This window comes from Pithys albifrons, chromosome 1, assembly GCF_047495875.1.
Source record: "Pithys albifrons albifrons isolate INPA30051 chromosome 1, PitAlb_v1, whole genome shotgun sequence".
In the NCBI taxonomy this organism is placed as follows: domain Eukaryota; kingdom Metazoa; phylum Chordata; class Aves; order Passeriformes; family Thamnophilidae; genus Pithys; species Pithys albifrons.
The window spans coordinates 6,463,082-6,483,930 of record NC_092458.1 but is presented as its reverse complement, the minus strand read 5'-3'; the positions used below and the strand labels follow the sequence as shown (position 1 = coordinate 6,483,930).

At 39.8% G+C, this 20,849-nt stretch overlaps 1 protein-coding gene across 1 annotated transcript in view; it reads left to right on the top strand.

Moving 5' to 3' along the window:
- Positions 1-20,849, top strand: part of PHEX (phosphate regulating endopeptidase X-linked) — a 99,823-nt gene that overhangs the window by 36,611 nt on the left and 42,363 nt on the right. Inside the window, exons 10-12 of the mRNA XM_071551157.1 lie at positions 3,591-3,684; positions 8,783-8,911; positions 12,403-12,504. Coding sequence (XP_071407258.1) covers positions 3,591-3,684; positions 8,783-8,911; positions 12,403-12,504 — 325 coding nt within the window. The remainder of the gene's footprint in view (positions 1-3,590; positions 3,685-8,782; positions 8,912-12,402; positions 12,505-20,849) is intronic.

Here is a 20,849-nt window from a genome sequence, read left to right as displayed (position 1 = left end):
CATAGAATCGTAGAATGGTCTGGGTTGGAAGGAACCTTAAAGATCATCTAGTTCCAACCCCCCTGCTGTGGTCAGGGACACCTTCCACTAGGGCAGGTTATTCAAAACCCCATTGTGATGACCTGTCCTTAAGGGGAAGGGCAGCCTGGCCTTGGATACTTCCAGAGGCAGGACATCCACAATTTCTCTGGACAACCTGTTCAGTGCCTCACCACCCTCATAGTAAAGAATTTCCTCCTATTATCTGATAAATCTATCCTTTTTCAGTTTTAAGTCTTGTCCTATCACTGCACGCCCTCATAGAAAGTCCCTCTCCAGTGTGCTTATGGCACCCTTTCCCTTTGTCTTACCTTTCCCTATCTTTGCAATATGAGACTATTAACTGACAAGTACTCTAATTCTAATAGCATAGGAGGGATTTTTTTTAGAGAGGGGTGGAGGCACTAGATCTCCTTTCTGGTCTTAGCCTGCCTCTGAAATATTAGAGAGAGAGAGAAGTTAAAATAATTTGGCTTGAACTAGTGCCTCTAGCAACAGAAGCAGTAGTTTTTCAGTACTTATAATTTGATTCGTGACTCAATTCTGAATACAATTTTCAAACAGATCTAAAATTCGTGAAAAGGATCTTAAAATTTCAATTAATTTGTCCATCTATCTCACATTAAATCTGACCTCTTTAATTGCTACCATGTCTGTTGATTAAAATATTGCAAACTCACAGAGTTTTACATGAGCAACCTACTTTATTCCCGGACAAGACAGAGAGTTCTTTAGTAAAGATTCGTAAGCTCTCCTATAATTTTAACTGTCCCTGCCAACAAGCTCTCTTACCACTTCCTTTGGGAGTGTGTGTCACAATAATGGTCATATTGGTTAAGACTGAGCCTACACTTGCTGTAACAGACACTTGGAATTTAAAATAGAGGGCTATGTACTGTACTCTGCTGAAAGGTTACAACAACACATGCTCTGGTCTCATCGAAAAAGCAGAGAAGATTTTTATGGGTTTTTTGTGTGTTGGATTTTGCTCCATGTGTAGAGGTTAACTTCTCTAAGCCTCAGCTAACTTGTTTGTGAAACCGTAAGGAAAATCACCCCAAGATAAGCACTGAAAGCACTTTATAAGCAAAACCTGTCAGTTTTAAAACCAACTGAAGATGACATGATTTGAGGATTTTATAGTTAGCCCAAAAGCTAAAATAATCATCTCCAAAAGAAACAAATTCAGAAAAAAATTACTAATTTATTTTGTTTTGAAAAACAAACAAAAGAACACTACCCCTCAAACATGAAACAACAACAAACCCCCTCAACTTTCCCCCTGTTGCCCACTGACCAGCAAATAAACATAACTCTGCACTTTAAAGTGAAACCTTCCTGTTTTATGCATCATATGCATCAGGGGATTCTGGTGTGATTACAATCAGGAATTAATACAGTCTCATCAGGCAGCTTGGGTTTAGGATGTGTCAGCCTTTTCCTTCCTAAGTTAAAACAAACCTCAGCTAAATGTGAGAAATTTATTGCAACTGTCAGCTGCTTTCTTTACTTATGTCTGGCACAAACATTTCTGAATTCTTGTTGATGTTTTTGTCTTGCAATAAGTCACCTTTTTGAGACTCATTCACTAAAAATTTTGGTCTTTTATTCACTACCAGTTTGAGAGAGGTTCCCCAACTCAAATGTAAGGACCAACATCACTGTATGTGAACAAGAAGCACACAAAAAAGAGAATTATTTTTTGATAGCAATTAAGTACCAAATATTGTAATACATGAGTGGTTTATCATAGTGACCTGTTCAGGTGAGGTTTTTTTACCTAAAACTTTTGATCAAAAATAAATCTTTAAACCTTTTTATCTGTAGGAATGCTGCTTCAGATGCACAGAGTAGTTGCTGCAGGAGCATGGATGCTTTTCAGCTCTGCTGAAATATCTGAGGGAGACAGTTGTGAGGTCTATGGAGTTTGAGTAGTTTACAAAAACAATGAGAGCTGAGTGCTTTTAGGGTGCTTCACTTGCCATTGAGTGAGAAAATTACACAGTGCCAGAAATGTGTTAAGGGAAAATTCAGTACTTTCTGATATTTCATAGCTTGAAATGAATTTTTAATGACCCTAAGTATTGTCTCAAAATGGTTTGATCATCTAAGCAGAGCTAACTGTTTTGGATTTTGTAACATTTACTGTCTTATAAATGTACATTATTCATCCTAAAAAGCTTTTTCATGTCTGTTTTATGATTATTGTGGGCATTTAGGTGCACTATGTGATATAGCTGTATACTAAAAGAGAGAATATGCCCAGAGTGAGAGATGCAACAGCACATCTTGAGCTGAAGGCTTTGTGTGGGTGGACTGGAGCTTGGTTAGGGGCAGAACTGAAGTTATGTCTCAGGCAAATACTGCTGTCAAGACAACATGCCCACAAAGTGTGTTTTATGCTGTGTTATGGTTCAGAGGAGGGAACATGTCTGTGAATGAAGCCAGTGGAGTGACAGTGTGGCAATAGCTACATTGCTCCACACCTATGGCAAGGGGAAACTGCAGAAATGGGGTTTTAAGAGGTGGAGGTGTTGTTCAGGCAGTCCATAACAGCATCTTTGGTTGCAAAGAAGCAGTTTTCTTACCTATGGAAAAGTTTATGGCCTGCCCAAAATGTTATGTATGTACCAGTGCAGAACAAACATTTGGCTCTCTCTAACTTTAAAGCAGTGACTATCCTTGTAAAACATATCACATATAAGAGAAGAGAATAATGTGTAGACCATTACTGGACTTGTTTCAAGACTGTTTAGAGTTGAATTGAATATTTCAGAGTGTACCTTTACCTCATATAGCCACTGCTGAACATGGAGAGAGGTCAGTCTAGGCTAGGTAAATCTCCCAGTCAGGTGCTTAAAGTTTTAGAAAAGGCACATGGATGTCAGGTCTCCTGAGAGTTTGAAACAAACTTTTCCCATGTCTCTCAGCCTCAGTTCTTATGAGATCTTTGTTACTGAGACTTTTCTTTTTTGGTATTTCAATTATCCATATGACAAAATAAGAGTGGTAATACTTTAATAACTCTGTGAGTAGTAGAAATTTTAAAAGCATGTTGATAACTTCTAATGAAAGATACAAATATGAGATAATGATAGTGCATATGGGATGGACTGTTATCTACGCTGTTGCCATTTATGTGCCCTACTAATGAAGAGAGATAACATTCACTTTGATCTACAATAGAAAAATCAGTTATCTCTGAATAGAACTTTTATGCAACTATTATTATAACACAGTTCTCGCCAATTCTAAGGAAAATGAAAGCTTTCTTTTGGAAAAGGCATTACCTAAAAATTATATACTAGGTGATGGACTTGTTATAAATAACCCCTAGAAGATAGTTATCATGGTGCAATTACATATTAACTTGCTGCAATCATACAGATTCTCCTGTGTAATTGGGATTTATCAATTTGGTCATCACACATTAAGTTTCAAGGTAAAATTTCCACCATTCAGTTGAAAAGTTTGTAGAGATATTTCTGTGAGTGCTGTGTGGTGCATCATGTGTGTTCAGGTGCCTGATAAAAGTATGTCTGATTTAACAGGACTCTTGCCAACTACCTGGTATGGAGGATGGTTTATTCAAGGTTATTTAACCTCAGTAGACGTTTTCAGTATCGGTGGCTGGAATTTTCTCGGGTAAGTTAATGCTTTCATAACATTTACAATGGTACTAGTGTTGACACTGTTGGTTTCCCTTATGGATGCTTATATCTTTGCAAAACACAAGTGTTTTCCATGCTGGCTAAATTTCTTGAATGAACTATTTTTTTGTTGAACGCTACCTCTGAAACAACTGATAGATATATTTTTGTGTATGACACTAAGAGAAATGACTAAGGTTATGTTACAGAGTTTTTGAGACCTCCCTTTTAAAAACCTTAGTCTTCTTTTGCAGAAACTTGGAAGCTGCAATGCACCTGAGTTAAGTCATGTGAGCTGTGACCTATGCTATTCCTGCAGGCCAAAACCTAAACTGTTTTCAAAAACCTACTGTTTATCCATGTGTGAATATAGCTCTGGTAAAACAGAAGTTCAAGATTTCAGGTTTTTTAAGCTTGCTCAAAACTGTCTCATGTTCCAATAGCTTTACATGAGCTCTAGCATGTCCATACCTGAGCCATTTCCACAGCGAAGACGAGCAGGTGCCTTCCAGCTTGGGGATGAAGAAGAACCAGAAGACTGCCACAGGCTATGAGAGCAGAACTATTTAAGTGTTAAGTAATAAGGGCATTTATGTAAAACATATATTTGACTGAGTGAACCCTAATAGAAAGTCACTTTGGTATTCCTGTGGGCAGCATGAGGGCTCTTTAAGTAAACCAAAGATGAAACTGAAACTAGTTGGTGCTTTGCCTTGTTTCCAAGCCACTTTAGATGCTGAACCTTGCTAGCTATTATGAAATTAGCTGTTTGGTGACATCATGATAACAGGAGGCTGGCATGATGCAGGCAGTGATGTGGTACAGGAGGTGTGGGTCTTCTATCCTCCGTAGTGAGACATGAAAGTGACTAGTTGAAGCACCTATAATGTCTTTCCTTGGGTAGTACTGGTATAGTTCGGAGTTGTTCACATACCTAAAAATAAACTCCAATAGCTTGATGAAAACTACACAGGAATGGCAGTCTCTTATACTTCTGAAACCATATTCAAATTAGTCTTGTTAAAGATGCAATTTTCTTAATCTAAAGTATGAGAAGCTGACTGTCAGAACCACAGCGACAAGTTTGTAAGTCCCCTCCTGGGACATTCCTTGCTAGTCAGGTATAATAGATTGGTGCTGGCCATCAGCCCGTCTGCAGCATTATACTGAGGACGTGGAGTTATATAACGGCCAGAAAAACTCCTGAAAGAAAACGTTAAGCTTTGAACACTGCATTTTAATATGATAACTACCTGCTGTCACTTCTCTGGCCACTTTCTCCAGAAGTTTAGGGCAAAATTTAATTCAAGTTGATTCAATGCTTATTAATAATCTCATCAAGACAGTCATACAATCACAGAATGGTTCAGGTTGGAAGGGATCACAGTGGGTCATCTGGTCCAACCTCCCAGCTCAAGCAGGGTCATCCTATAGCACATGGCACAGGATTGTGTCCCGACAGTTCTTGAATATCTGGACTGAGGGAGACTCCACAACCTCTCTGGGCAATCTGTTTCTGTGCACATTCACCCACACAGTAAAGAAGTTCTTCCTCACATTTAAGTGGAACTTGCTATGTATCAATTTCTGCCCATTACCTCTTGTCCTTGTTTTCCTAACACCACTGAGAAGATCCTGGTTCCATCCTCTAGACACCCTCTCTTCAGATACTTATAGACATCGATTAGGTCCCCTCTCAGTCATTTATTCTTCAGGCAGACCAGGCTGACCTGCCTCACCCTTTCCTCATTAAAGAGCCACTCCATTCCCTTAATCATATTTGTAACCCTCCGCTGGACCTGCTCCAGGAGCTTCACGTCTCTGCTGTGTGAGAAGCCCAGAACTGGACACAGCACTCCAGATGAGCCAGCACCAGAGCTGTGTAGCGGGGCAGGATCACCTCCCTTGACCTGCTGGCAATGCTCTTCCTAATGCACTCAGGATACCATTGTCCTTCTTGGCTACAGGGGTGCTGCTGGTTCATGGACAATTTGTTGTCCCCCAGGACCCCCAAGTCCTTTTTCACGGAGCTCCTTTCCAGCAGGTCGTGCCCAAGCCTGTGCTGGTGCCTGGGGTTATTCTTCCCCAGGCTCATGATCATGCATTTGCCTTTGTTGGATTTCAAACTCTTCTTAATTATCTGTTTCTTCTGCCTGTCAAGGTTCTTCTGAAGGGCTGCACAGCTCTCTGGGTTATTGGCCACTCCTCTGAGCTTCGTATTGCCAGTAACCTTGATGAGGAGACATCTACCCCTTCATCCAAGTCATTGATGAATAAGTCAAACGATACTGGCCACATAAAGGGTTTTGAAAGCTTACAGAACAGTAAGGGCAGTGAGTCAGCAGCTCATTCCCATAATCTGCCCCTGGGACCTGGAGTTGGAGAATTAGTTACGTGCAGTAAGCAGCAGTAGCTAATAGTTAATAGCTGAAGTTTAGTGGAATAAACAGCTCAGTGGAACAGACTTCACAGGTCAGCAGAAAAAACATGAGAAATGTTGAATAGATTTTTCAAGTAAGAGTATGGAGAACTAAAGGTAATTTCAGATCAGAAAAGGGACCCACCAACCTCTTACCAGGTAAGTGAATAAGACTGCTAAAAAGACATGGCCATGAGATGTATCAGTGACCCTTAAAGGAAAGGATATGTTTTATACATTCATTGTTTCATTAATTCAGCCAGCCTCACCTATCGTAAGTATAGTAATTTTTTTCACCAGGTTTCCATTTTCTATTGGTGGCTTTTACAACTTATATGTAGAAATCTTGGCATCAAGACCTTAAAATCTCTGCAAAGAGAGCAAAAAAGACATGATGAAACTTCAAAAAAGCTCCAGGTTGAGAAATAGCACAAACCTGCTGACTCTAGAGAAAGTGCTTTGAGTATCACGTCAGCAACTATCAGCAGCTCCTCTGCAGTGGCACTTTGAAACCTCGTAAATGTGCAGTGGCACCTGGGGAAGAGATTGGTTAATTGTGTTGTGAAGCTCTGAATTGACTGGGAGGGCTTGAAACCTGCTATTTATAGTCACTGTTACTACCTGGAGTACTGTGTTTTAGAGTGGTGCATTAATATTAGGAGGACCATTTGAGGGAGTTCTTGTTGGCTGTTGTAACATAAATATCAATAAACCAGCTGTGAGATATAATCTGTTCCTCTCAGCTCTATTTTTATTGGTCTCACAGCCTGTGCTGCCTTTATGTCCTTTTTACAGTCAAGCCTCTCTCAAAATAATGATAATTATTATGTTGTAATAATAGTATGTCACAGTCTAAAAGCCAGCTCTGTCTCCTGACTCTTTCTATGGCTGATGCATGCTCAGAGCTTTTGGATGGAATTTCAAGCTCTGATGACTAATGCCATAACTCCCCCTCTTCCTCCTGCATGAGGAAAAACCTCCATTGTGCATTTACTGTGAATCCAGAGAGAAATTTTCTTCTCACCTTTTTTCTTGTCTTTTTTTGAGTATTGTGGTTATGTATGAGGGTTGAAGAATTTGGAAAAGGAGTTGATTTTCAAATCTGACTCTGTTTAGAAAAAAAACAAACATCTTATGTATTGGTTTGGCTAATATGGCTTTTTATAGAAGCAGTATACTCTCTGTCATTGAAAATCTATTACTGCACATACAGTATTAATAAAAAGCATTTGAAAATGCAATGCACTAGTGTATGTAAGTGTGAGTCATTGATTAAGTTTAATTACAGACAATATGATAGGGAAAATCAATCTGAACGACAGAAATATCTCACCTTCAATAGCCGAGGGTTAAGCTGCTTTGGAATTTTCCAATGAAATCTTTTCCTGTTGGAAAAAAACAAACCCAAACCCTTGAGTTTTGCTGGATATTTAATCTTGTGCTCAAAGTAGGAGAATAACTGGGGAAAGAAGAGGCTCAGAAACTCTAAAATCAGTGCTTAAGAGTCCTGTATAATCTGTGAGAGGCCAAAATCTATATCCTACATGGTCTGGTCTGGTCTGATGTTGACTGTACTCTCTCTGCCTTTACACAGCTGACAGGGGTTAACTACTAGACTGGAATTTTGCTTGCTCTCTGTGGAAAAGCTTCAGAAGTTCCTTAAGTGGAAAGAGAACACTTTGAACCTTGAAAATAATAGAAGTTTCTTAACACTGTTTATTGCTTACATGGGCTGATGTCATATTTTGTTATGTGTAGGGTTTTTGTTACATGAACTACTTTGATGAACAAATGTACTGTAACTGGGTAAGCATCCACAGGAACAGCACTCTTCCTGTGAGAAACTGAAAACAAGACAGCAAAGGTTCTTGAGTTCTATTTTGCCTTGATCATTGGTGTGTTGACCATTGATAGTGTAGGGACATCATGAGAGCCTGAAAGTTTGTATTTAATGACCATCCTTTTAGTAAAATATGCAAACTCTTCTAACAACATCTTTCTACCACAACATGGAGTATTTTTTTTATTTTCTTGGGTACAAACTTGTATTCAGTGTTCTTGATGATTCAAACCTGCTGTTTTCCCTGAAAATGCTCCGCTTGGGAAAGGAACTGAAAACAACTATTTTACACAAACTGTGACAAAAGTAGTTGGACAGGTAAATGATGTAAAGGTGTGGCCATGTACCTACCGATGTTAGATATCACTAGTTCATGGCAGTGGAGGGCTCTGCAGGAGATGTTTCATAAGGAGTAACCTAATTTTCATTAGGACAATCTCCCTAGGCTTCTTACCTAGACAGTGGAGAGAGAACTTTTTTCAGGAGATAGAGGGATTTTCTAAAGGAAAGCGTTTCTCTACTTAACACAGAAAGAATACCAAAATTAGTCTAAAGTTAGCACTTGGGAATGTCTTCCTTCAACTAACCCTCTCAGCCTACCCTCTCCAAGTCATTACCATTTTATTGTTCCTAAGTTTAAAATCTTACAGCCATTTTGCGGTGTTCAAAAGATTTGTCATAGCACTTGATGAAAACAGAAATAACTGTAAAGTATCACTATTTTTTTCCTTTCAGTAGCTATTTGACAAATATGCTTTAGACTATACTGTGTGTGGGTGCAAACTTGTTCTTAAACAGTATGATGTTATGGCCAACTCCATGCCCTGCCAACAGGTGATCCATGGGACTACAACTTTGGTGCCTCAGTGGGACAAATGTGTGGACCTGGTTGAAAACGCACTCCCCTACGTTGTGGGTAAGATGTTTGTGAATGCCCATTTTCAAGAAGACAAGAAAGAGATGGTGAGTCCTCTGCAACCTCTGCCTGGAAACTTTTGATTAGTGGCTTCTTCCTCACAAATTACCCCTGATGTTAGAACAAATTTAAAAAGACCTAAGATTCTTAAAAATGCTTTAATTGAATTAGAAATAAAAAACAGACAAGGAGAAAATGGAACAAATTTGAAGAAATGTTATGTTTTGTCCATCTGAGCACTGCCCATTCTTTCCATGTGCACCCCTTCAGACAAATATGGAGCCAGGTCAAAACCAGGCTGAACACTGTTAACTAGTGTAAATAATGACAGGCTGTTCAGGAATGGAGTAAGGGACTTTGATGAGAAATGGTTTGGTATAGATAGAGTAACTCATTATAGTAAAGTTTTTACTGACTAATTAGAAAACTGGTCAAGATTCCTCTGCTTCAGGGCCACCCTTTGAAAGCTGTGACTGTGCTATACCTGTAATCTAAGCATGAAGTATGTAGCTGATGTCTGGCCCAAATTAAGGGAAGCTTAAAGCCACATAATGAAAGTTTTTATTTGTGAATCAAATCTGTTTTGCTGAATGGGGAAAGGAAGTATTCTTCTACACTGTTGAGTCCAGAGTGTTGTTCATCCTCATACTAAAACTGCAAAGATAGCACCATTATCACTTCTCTTAATAACTTATTCAAATCATTAATTACCCTTCACAGTAATTTATGACTGATCTTCAGTTCATGATTTTCTTATATGGGTTTCCAATATCTGCTTTTACTGCCATTGATTTTCCAACAATAATCAGTTTTAAATTAACTAGTTCAGTCATTGAACTTGGCTCTTAGTGCAGGAGAGGCACAACGGTTCAGGAAATGTGTGAAGTACCATCCTGTGCTGGGAGCAACAGCCCTGTGAGAGCCCTGCACTGCCCTGGCTCAGCAGCCTGAGTTTATCTGTTTGACTTTATCTACTTTGACTGCTTTCTTCGGGAAGGATTCCATTTTAGACAGCACACTCTTATTTGGCTTGTCTAAATCTTTGTCATGTTTCCCTCTGAGGTTCTGCATTACTTTTGCTCCGTGCCTTCAGCTGGAGTTTCCCCTCTGAGATCTGGCTTTTCAACCCCCTGCTTCTAATTGAGTTTGTAATGTTATATTTGGCAATTTAGTAGCAAAAATATGTCAGGGATATACAGTATGATGTCCTGCACAGGATAAGTGGGAAGAATAGGAATATAAGAAATGTACACTTTATGGAGGGGGTGGATATTTTTTCATGGTTGTATATATGAGGGAAAATTATGAGATGCAGATAGAGAATAGTTTTCTGTTGAAATGTGACCTAATTAGAATGTTTCTTAGCATATACATTCCTTTTAGACCAAAGCTCTGAAAAATGATCATGTCTGAATTCACAGTACATCCATAGAGAGAAATGCATATAAAATTCATAGTGTTGGTCACAACATTGAGCCTTAAAGTGAACTGCCCATGGAGATAAAATTAGATACAGGTAAAATTCATTGCATTTCATTTAGAAGTGTGCTTTTCAGGTTAATAGTTTTTGGTGTTATAATTTTCATCTCACTGGTTTTCAGTTCTATTTCTCTTTTCTAAGCAGTAAGAAAGCATATGAGTAAAGCACTCTTATTTGTATAGTTTCTTTTATTTTTTTTCCCTCGCTCATGGCATATATCTCTCTGTGATAAGCAAATCCTGAGTTATAGATAATATGGATTCTCTTTCCCCCATGTTTTGTGATTGATGTTTCATACCTTCGATATTTCTCTCCTTTTATCAAGAAAGACATTATTTGTGTCTAAATATAGCACTGTTTCTAACTCAGAGTGCCTGCAGTGTTTCTTACAGTTACGCCTGAGCAGTTTCAGTAATAACTTTGATAGCAGGAATAGGTTTCTCCCCCTGCCCCCTGCAGCTGCAGCTGCTGCATAAAGCCTAAGTATACACCAGGGCCCAGCTGCAGAGCTCGAGTTTGAACTTGTAACCTCCAAATACAGGGAGTTCACCTCATTAGTGCACTAAGTTAATTGAGTCAGTGCTCTGTCATCAATATCTTTAAGTTGCCCTATTCCCTGGGATGCAGTTTACTGTGAATGTTGACTCTAGTCATATTTAATGCGAGACCTGCACCGGTTGTCCCATATTGCCTCTAAAAATAAGAAAATGTTTTTTGAAAAGGGTAGGAAAAAATGAATAATCAAAGGAACTTTGCTATGTTTTTTTCTGGCTGCACCACAGGACAGTTCCAGATTAAAATATAGATAAATGACAATTTAGCTAAAGGTAATGTTACTTTCCAGGGTTTAGTCCCCACTTTTAATGACATTTCAGAACTACTAGATTTATAGAATAAAATTATATAAATCTCTGCTACTTGACATTTTCATTATTTTTAGCTGTAATAAAACTTTGTAACACAAAGCTCCAATAAGTCTTCATCTAATGGTTATCTGTCATGTCTTGTGCTATCTCAGCTCTGGTTTGATTTGTGCTAGAGGACTCAGGCAATGGCTGGGTCCCCCTAATTGCCTCACTCTCACAGGATTCTCAGTGGCTATCTGTCATGAGGGTCACCTGTTGATGTAAATAAAGACAACTGGTTGTGTACACCTTTCTGGACTGCCAGACAGATGCATAGGCATAAGGGCTCTTTAGACTGACATAATGACTCTCATAGCCATTAGATTCATTGTTTTCTGTCATGCCAGGGTTTTCCTAGTGTGCCTGCTCACTAAACAATCTTATTATTATTTCTTTTACTTGCTTGTGATATGTTCATGGCTTTGTAGAGGTGTCTGAAGAAGCAGCCAAGCTAAAATGGCTGTGGATTTTCCCAGCTTTGCACAGATAAAAGCTGTCACTGGTGGTTCAAGACCACAGAAGCAGTTAAGGCTGCTCAGTGTTGTGAGCCAGGGCCTCTCTCCCTGCAGCAATTAAAAGGGTAGTAATACTTCACAAATGCAGCTAAATACAGGCTAAACATTTGGATACTGCTTTGTATTTGCATCATGATGCTGTCAGCCCAAATTCAGTTCTTTGGCAGTATTAATAAGGCATGTCTCAGTCTGACATAAACCAAGCAAGACTACAGATGTTCTCTCTGCAGAAAAGGCTTCATTTGTGCAAATGCCCTGCAGCTGGCTCCTTCTGCATGGGCCAGTGATCTAGAACCTAAGGGTCAGAAATCTCCCCAAATGACTGCAAATCTCTCAGTATTTTTTATGATTTCAAGATGAATATTCTCACAAATGTGACATGAAAGCATCAGCAATGAACTGGTTGTGTGGTGCCCCTGAAGGCAAAGAACTCGTTGGAAAAACTTACTTTCAGAGGAAGTCTCTGAAGGCTGGAGAAAGCAGAAATTAGCCTTCAAAGAAGGACAGCAGATACCATCTGATTTGGAATAATTTGTAGTCTCACAAAGTCTATTGCTCCTACATACACCAAAACTTTTCTTGTAATAATTCTGACATGACATATTTTACTGGGGAGGGATTTATTAACTGTTTTTCAGATGGAGGAGTTGACTGAAGGAATTCGCTGGGCTTTTATTGACATGTTGGAAAAGGAAAATGACTGGATGGACTCTGAAACAAAAAGAAAAGCTCATGAGAAGGTAACAAATATAAATGTTGAATGAGTAAAATACAGTGATGGTAAAGATCTGACTTGAGCAACAACAGAATGTCATGGGATGTACTTGCAGTTCCAGTTACTTACTCATCATTTTGTTTGTGAAGGGACATGTGCCACATTTGGTTTTGCCAGAGGCTGAGCTGTCCAAGCTCCTGCTTCTCTGTGGAAGTTATTTTTCTTACCTTGTTCTTCTTCCCTTGCTTCCATCTTTACCCATCTGGCTCTGGCTGATGTAGACTATCAGCTTATTTCAGATTTGCCTGTACAGTGGCTATTCTTGACAAGGTCTTCATCTTGACTGGGTTGTCAGGGACACACCAATCTACAAAGAGAATACTGTGTTTAAAAACCTCTGGGACAGCTGAGGGTGTTTGCTGTGGAGATGGAGGATCCAACCTAGAAGGACATATGAGAATAGTCCAGGTTTCATACTCTTTACAGAGTCATTATGGGATGCCTACCTTGAAAACTATCTTTTAAAAGTGTAATGGCAATCCCAGCTGAACATAAAATAATGCCAGTTATGAAGTGTTGCAATCAAGGATGGCATTCCTGGTCCTGATTGCTTTCAGATAGAGTGACAATAGAATGCAGGAGGTAAAGGTGAAGGAAGGAGGATATACTCAAATCTTCCTTTTCCCTCTCTTCCCACATTCACAGCACCTTATGTGTGGAAAGGAAGGTTGTCCAAATGCAAAGCTCTGTCCCCAGAGCAGCAATTGGAGAGGCATATAAAAGCCCAGTGGAGGGTGTTGTGTAGGTCTGTGTCTGTATTTGTTGAGGCAATGGGATATCAGTGAATTAGTAAGCACTCTCTTTGAAAAAACTGACATGCAAGTGCAGCTGAACTGTTCCTGCTCTCTGTGCCTGAATGAAAATAACAGTGTTTTGATTTAAAAGCAAACATGGCCTTCAAAGTTTTTTAGTAATTCTAATGAAATGTTGTTGAGACATTTTATCTTTGGAAAGATTTAGATTTCATATACAGCCCATTTACATTTTATACAGCAGTGCTCTTCATATATGTGCAGATGAAATAGAGCTGCATAAATGCACCAGTAAACTCTACAGCAAGAAAACAATAGTAAAATGCCATTTATTTCCTGCTAACCTGGTTGTAAATAGGCTGCAGTTATTACTTCTTACTGGCTGTTATGCTTGGGTTTTTTACTAGAAATACCCTTATAAATATAATGATCTGTAATTTAGGTATTTGTTAAAACTGGTGCAAAATAAGAGCAGAAAGAATTTTTAATAATTTCTTTAATAAAGATATTTCTATATATTTATTAAATGTTATTTATTGCTAATGATATATACTGGATTTTCCCTGGAACACTTGGATCAGCATGTTCTAAATTCAAGAAATAGATTACTTACATGTATGGTCAGATAATTCACTGGAGAAATCTTAGGTTTATAATACAACAGACACTTCAAAATCTGTTATACTGTTCTGATTAAATCTCATGACCCTATCACTTTATGCTGTTACTTTTTAATTCTTAAGCGTTAATAAAGCACCACAGACAACATGAGTTTTGGGGTGGAGATTGGTTGGTTGGCTAAAAAAAAGACCCCCCAGTGTTACTTCATTATATAGATCTGCAAAAGTGACATTTCTTTGCCCATAAATGTCATCCACATGCTGAATTATACATCTAGGACAGAGTAACACCAGGCACCAAGTATAAAATGGGAAAGGAGAGGCTGGAGGTCAGCCCTGCAGAAAGGGATCTAGTGGTCCTGCTCGGCAGCAGGCTGATGTGAGTCAGCAGTGTGTGCCCTGGCAACCAAGAGGGCAAACCCCATCCTGAGGTGCATCAGACACAGAACAACCAGCTGGCCAGAAGAGGGGACCACCCCACTGTGTTCAGCATTGGTGCAGCCTCACCTGGAGTGCTGTGTGTGGTTCTGGGCCCCCTCATTTATGAAGAATCTGAAGGTCCTTGAATGTGTCCAGGGGAGGGCAACAAGACTGTTGAAAGGGCTGGAAGGAATGTCCTGTGAGGAATGACTAGGGACTTTGGGGCTGTCTGGTTTGGAGAGGAGACTGAGGGGCCACCTCATTGATCTTTATAGTTTCCTGAGATAGGGAAGTGTAGAGGGAGGTGCTGATCTCACCTCCCCAGGACCCAGTGACAGGATGTGTGCGAACAGTTCAAAGCTGCATCATCAGGAGAGGTTTAGACTGGACATTAGGAAGCACTTCTTTACTGAGAGAGTGGCGAAACACTGGAACAGCTTCCTGGAGAGGTGGCAGATGCCTCAAGCCTGTCAGTGTGTAAGAGGCATTTGGACAATGCCCTTAACAATATACTTTAACTTTTGGTCAGCCCTAAAGTGGTCAGGCTGTTGGACTACATGCTCCTTGTAGGTCCCTTCCAACTGAAATGTGCTATATCCTATTATATTCTATCAATTAGGTAAACAAAGCAAGTTATTAGAAGAATGTCTTGGTGTTTTATGTTTTTATCAGTAATTGTCACACTGTCACTTACAGCAATGCAGATTAGAGCTCCTAAATTCTGTGGCAGAACTGTATGCTGCATGGGAATGACTGTAATTCATATACTTTGCTTTTCCTCTGTATTTTTAATCTCATTGCATTCTTGAAATGTTTGAATGCTCTGAAAAAAATGAACTGCAGAAACATGCTGGTGATTTTGTTTACTGGGTCTGCTCTCTGTAATCTATTTAATTTTTTATTCATTTCCTGAAAAGAATAAAGTCGATGCAGGATTTGGGTCTCTGGACAGTGGTCATAGAGAGTCTGTGGTGATTGTATCCTTAGATGACAACATTATGATATAAATGACATGGCCGTTTTGAAAGAGAATTAATTGCAAATCCTCTCTGTGATTCAGAGGCTCCCTGTTTTGTGTTTTCTGCTTCCTGTTTTTTGACTGATGCCCAACTTTCTTTTGTGCTTGGCTGAGGCCAGATTTGTATACCTTGCTGTCAGCCTGATGTTTTGCAATCAAAGGAACCATCGACTTCCAAAAGACTTACAAAAGACCCTCCGGTAGAATCGATTCTTGAATTTTACTTTGGGCAGCTTGTCAGCTCCCTGTAATCACTCAGGCATTTCTCAGTATGAGACTCTCTGTGTCTGTCCTCTTGTTTTAAGTTACTCAGAGGGGACACTACTAATTTGATGAGCCAAACCGTGTTAAAAGGTTCAAATCTATTACTCCATGTGACATTGTCTTGCAGCCTTGATTTCTGAGAATCATCCCTTTGGTGCTTTTATACTTTGGAGTTAAGGATTTACATTCCTTTTATAACAATACAATATAATGAGATAACATCTAAAAATTTACCTTTATCCTCCCTCCACTCCTTTCTTTTCACTGAGATTGAAACACTAATTTAATCCAGACCATCTGAAAGCCAATCTTACAAACCAAGTTTTTGTCAGGGTTAGGTGACTGCCTTCCCGTGCAGTTCTCACCTAACTCTCTGGATGGAGCTCACGCTGCTTCCAAAGCAGCTCGAGTCGGAGAGAAGTGTTTGGCTCTGCGCTGTAATGCTGTTTTCTGTCCTGTCCTTACTCCTCTGCTTTATTCAAGACTTCCTTTATTTTACTGTATTTGACAATCATCTCAAATTTGCTTGAAGTATGCCTGTTAACCTTCTGAATTTTCAGTGGAGTTCTCTGATAAATAAACAAAAAAACAATGAAAAAAACCCACAAAAAACCCCCAGACCTGAAATTTTCCTCTTCTCACCCTCTTACTGCCTCCATTTTGTAAGGGTCATTACATTTTGCACTCACTTGAAGAACAGAGAAATTAGTCAATTGAGTGCAGCTCCAAGGGTGAGTCTGGCAAGAGTCTTCAAGCAGGTGTTCTGTGAGTTACTAAAGATGAGCCGAGATTGCTGGTCGGCTGCCCAGACACCTGGTAAGCTCTGGGCCACCTTGTAGCCTCTGAGCAGGACAGCACATGAGGGGTGGGGAGAGAGAGAGACGAGAGCCTTTTCTTTCCTCTACAATGCAGATGCAGATTGTAGCCAGCTGTGGCAGCCAAACAGTATTGACAGCTGTGTTTTGGCATGATGGGCCACAGGGAAAAGGGAGAACCCACAACTGCGACTCCGCTGACATAACTTGTGTGATGAGGGCTCACATTTTTAAAATGGTAATTTATTGCTGCTGTTCTTCAAAGGATAATTCAGTGGAAGATTATCCCTCAGGTGTTAAATTATTCCCACTCCTGGGCAGGAACCATTATTTTATTAATCACTATTTTTCCTTCCTGAAATGCCCTTTGTGCTTAACTGAAGGCTTCAAAAAGAGGCTTTTACACAAAAGCCTGTTTTTTGAAAGTTTGCAATTCTCTTGTAAAATGGTCTGTCATGCTATGACAAAGGAATAACTTCCTATTAGGAAGTGGGTTTGGGTTTTTTTTGCTTTGAAGTACATTTTTTAAAACATGGATGATAAGCCAAAAAAGCTTGTTTTTCCTCTAGTAAGATTTTTCTGTAACATTATTAACCTCCTTAGGTCACAGAGCACAAATCCCAAGGTCACTGTGCATCACTTTTTGCCTACTGAACTTTCCTTCTGCTTTGCTTTATTTCTCTCTAAGGAAGTTGTATACACAACATTTATTTTCTTCACTCTCGGAGTCTGAACACTGAGTCAAGAGGAGCACCAGAAAATATACGGACGGTGCCCAGCTATAAGTGGCTCTCTTGGGCAGTGACAGGTATCTTTGCTTAGCCCACAGGGTTTGTTCTGCTGCTTCAGAGAGCTATTGCAAACCTCCCCAGATAACACAGTGTAATTTAGGCCAATAGCCCTTAGGAAATCAAGAGCCATCTGTATAAGCCCCGATTTAAGAAAGTATAGGTAGTTTAGAGATAGGTGTCCATGGGTTATTCCATTGAAGCCATTCATTTCTCAGCTGGATCTTACTGGCCATATCCAGCCCTGCAGTCAGTTATCTGAGTCTCTACCATCCTTCCCAGTTCTCCATGATGTCTCTCTCTTCACATTTGGGTGATTTCACTATGAACATAACAGCCATACTGCTCAGTCCAGAGCGCTGTGTCTGCTTCGGACAGTGGCCAAACAGTAGCAGATGTTCAGAGATGAACTTAAGGACAGGGCAAGCATAAAGGGGATACATTCCCACTATCCTTTCTTGGCCTCTGACAATCTGCAGCTCAATTGCTTCCTGAGCCTGAAGTGGTCTCTTTGTATTTATTCATATTTTCCTGCTGTGAGTTTGTCTATTGACTTTTTGAACCCACAACCATTTTTGTCATCCACAACTTCCCCAGGCAATGAGTTCCACTGCCTTGCTGTGCTCTGTGTGAGAAAGCATCTCTTTTTGCTTGTCTGGAAAATGTCACCTTCTTCCCCTGTGTTCTTGCAGTGGGGAAACCAAAGAATCATGATTGCCTGTTCTTTTCTTGTGCTCTTTTGCTTCTGTATAACCTTGGCACAGCAATACATACTGGCAGAATGGAGACTCCTGCTTTTTTTCACATAGCCTATCCAGGACATGCACTAGATACAATTCTGAAAAGTAACATTTCATTAAGATCTGAGGCATGCCCAGAAAAAAGGCCAGGCACTACACCTTCAGGAGCTGAAATTAATCTTGCTCAATGCCATGCTAATTTTGCACTAAGATGACAAATCATCCAATCTTGAGAGTGGTCACTGGGTGCTCTACAAAAATTAAAAATGCCCTTTGTGTCTTGTGGGATCTGTGGACCCATCCTATGAAAATTAATGCAAAATTATGACAGAGGAACCAACCCCGAGACTTAGTGCCTCCCTTATTTCAAGTGGGCTTTTTCTGGAATGAAAGCCATCACAAGGCTGACAGAACAATATTTGGTAAAAGAGTTTCAGACTAAATCTCGCAAGACACCCTTTGCAAGTTCCTTTAAGATGCCTTTATAACTTTGTTTCAAGGATCTCAGAGAACTTCACAAAGTGTAAGACTGCTTCAGAGCACTTACAGGAGCTGCCAGACACTTCAGAAGAACTAAGAAAAGAGGGAGAAATTTCCAAAGGCTCTAATTGCATTTAGACACCTCGTTCCTATTCAAAAGCCAATAGGGCTGACTTCTGACTTCCATATTTGCTGGTTTTACTAGAAAGTTTGATTTAGATATTCTTGAAACAACCTTGTCATTTTTAAACTGGAAAGTGTACTTCAGTTGAGTGCCAATTGAACCTTGGCCATGCTTTTCTTTTTGGGAAGTGAGTGTTCTGAAATTACAGAATCCCGTAATCAACTAGGTTGGAAAAGACCTCTGAGGTAGTCTCTGTCTGGATTCAAAAATTGAAGGTCCTGCTTGTATTGTAGGAGTTGCATTGTAATGAGCAATGAGCAAGTCTCCTCATAAGGTTGAACCGTATTGGAATTCAGAAAAGGTAGGGACACCACTTACCTAGTTTGGAATTGGGTTAGGATTTTGAGGTTACTGCTCCTGTACAATCCCTGAGATAGCCATTTGGAAAATGCCATTTTTTAGAGTAACATTTTTTTACCTGAAAGACATAGAGGATGTAAAGTACTTTCCTTATAGAGTAGAAGTGTTCCATGCTTTTCTCTAAATAAAAATAGATCTTCACTTCCCATCAGATTAACATCACCCTTTTTTCCCCCCCTTTTTAAAGTCAAATATTTCTTTCTCATCGCACACTTTAATTTTTGAACTCAAAGAATAATCTCTCATATCCTGAATTTAATTTAACCCTCTCAGGAGGATTGGGCTTTCCTGCTCAGTAACCACAGGAGATGTTCTTCTCCATTGGCTAGAGCTGAAACTAATGGGCATGGCATGTTTGCTTATCTCTTATCTCTGGGGTTAGATTGCTGCTGTCAGCTTCTCCCTTGTTATCTGGCTGCTGCTACTGCTCACTCAGTTGTGCAGGGATGTCAGTTCCATTAATAACCTGAGCACCGTGCAAACAGATAGTGGAAAACAGGTGAAGGGAGAGGAAATTGTATTTAACCCTGATCTCACAGCTGTCATTTTTCAGACTCTGCCATGATTCCATAAGGCCAGAATGGGTGTGTGACATCAAAACACTTGAGACAAATCTAACGCTTGAAATAGAAGGAGGGAGACAGATGGACAGACACACCTGCAGATGCTCAGGGACCAGGGTAAACCTGAAGCTTTTGTGGCAGAAATGCAACATGAAAGCATTGGTATGCTAAAAGACAGATTAATTTATCCAAAGGGCAAGAGATCCTCCACCACCCGTGTAAGTCTTGGACAGTTTCATCTTTAAATTTCATTGTCTTTTTCATTTTAACAAGTAAACCTGTCTCATGTAGAGGTAAAGTTACAATGTAGTCCCCCAGCTCAGCCAAAACAGATATTAAGGTATGAGAGACCCATTCTCTGTATGGAGAAGTCTACAAGGGCATGCTCAGGTATCTGCTTAGCATTCCCTCTCTATTTCCAATAAATGTGTATTTTCTGGCTGTGATAATCTCCATATCCTGTATATGGCCACCTGAGCCAGTGAGAGACAAGAACTTCAGCAGGGCAGGGCCATGGGCTGGCACTGTGACATGGACCCTCATTCTTGGGCACCGAGCTGTCCATGACCAGCATCCTTAGCTAGCAGCACTTCAACTCGCTCAGGTACTGCACTAGTCATGGAGGTCTGAAGCAAAGTTGTGAAATGTTTACATGGCTCCAGTCACTGGTATTGGTAGAGTTTCCTTTTAGAGGAGATTTATCACAAGGAGGTCATCAGACTCAGGAATGTGTTCCTTTAGTGGCCTTTCAGAAGCCAGCATGCTGTGCCTAAGTATATATATATATGTGTGTGATTTCAGCAATGTGAAAATACATAGATATAATGTATTTAAAAATAAAAATCTGTAAATATTTGGAAGGGAGAGGAATTTGCTCTTGAGAAGAAAGCAGAGCATTTCCTGTGTTTGGTTTTACTATATTCTGGAGCTTAAGTTTTTGTCTATGTATTCATCTGCTTTCCCCCTATGTATTATAAGGTATGGACAACTGATTACTGATACAGTGCTAGTTAGTGTTCCTGTTCAAACAAAAGGAATTTCTTCTCAGAGATAAACCATGGAAGTCCTGAGCAATGCTTCTGTTTATGTTCTCAGTCACTATTGCAGTTTGAGTAGCGTTAAAAGGTGTCTCTGCCATGTCTGGTCCCAGCTGTATCTAAACTGCAGCTGAAGCTCTCTTGTGAAATGAGAAATGAAAAAGGAATTTTTCATGTACTAGTCATTTATATATATATATATATATAAACAAAAATTGCCCTGCAAGCTTTGTTTAACCTTGAAAATGTTAAATGAATATGAACCGATG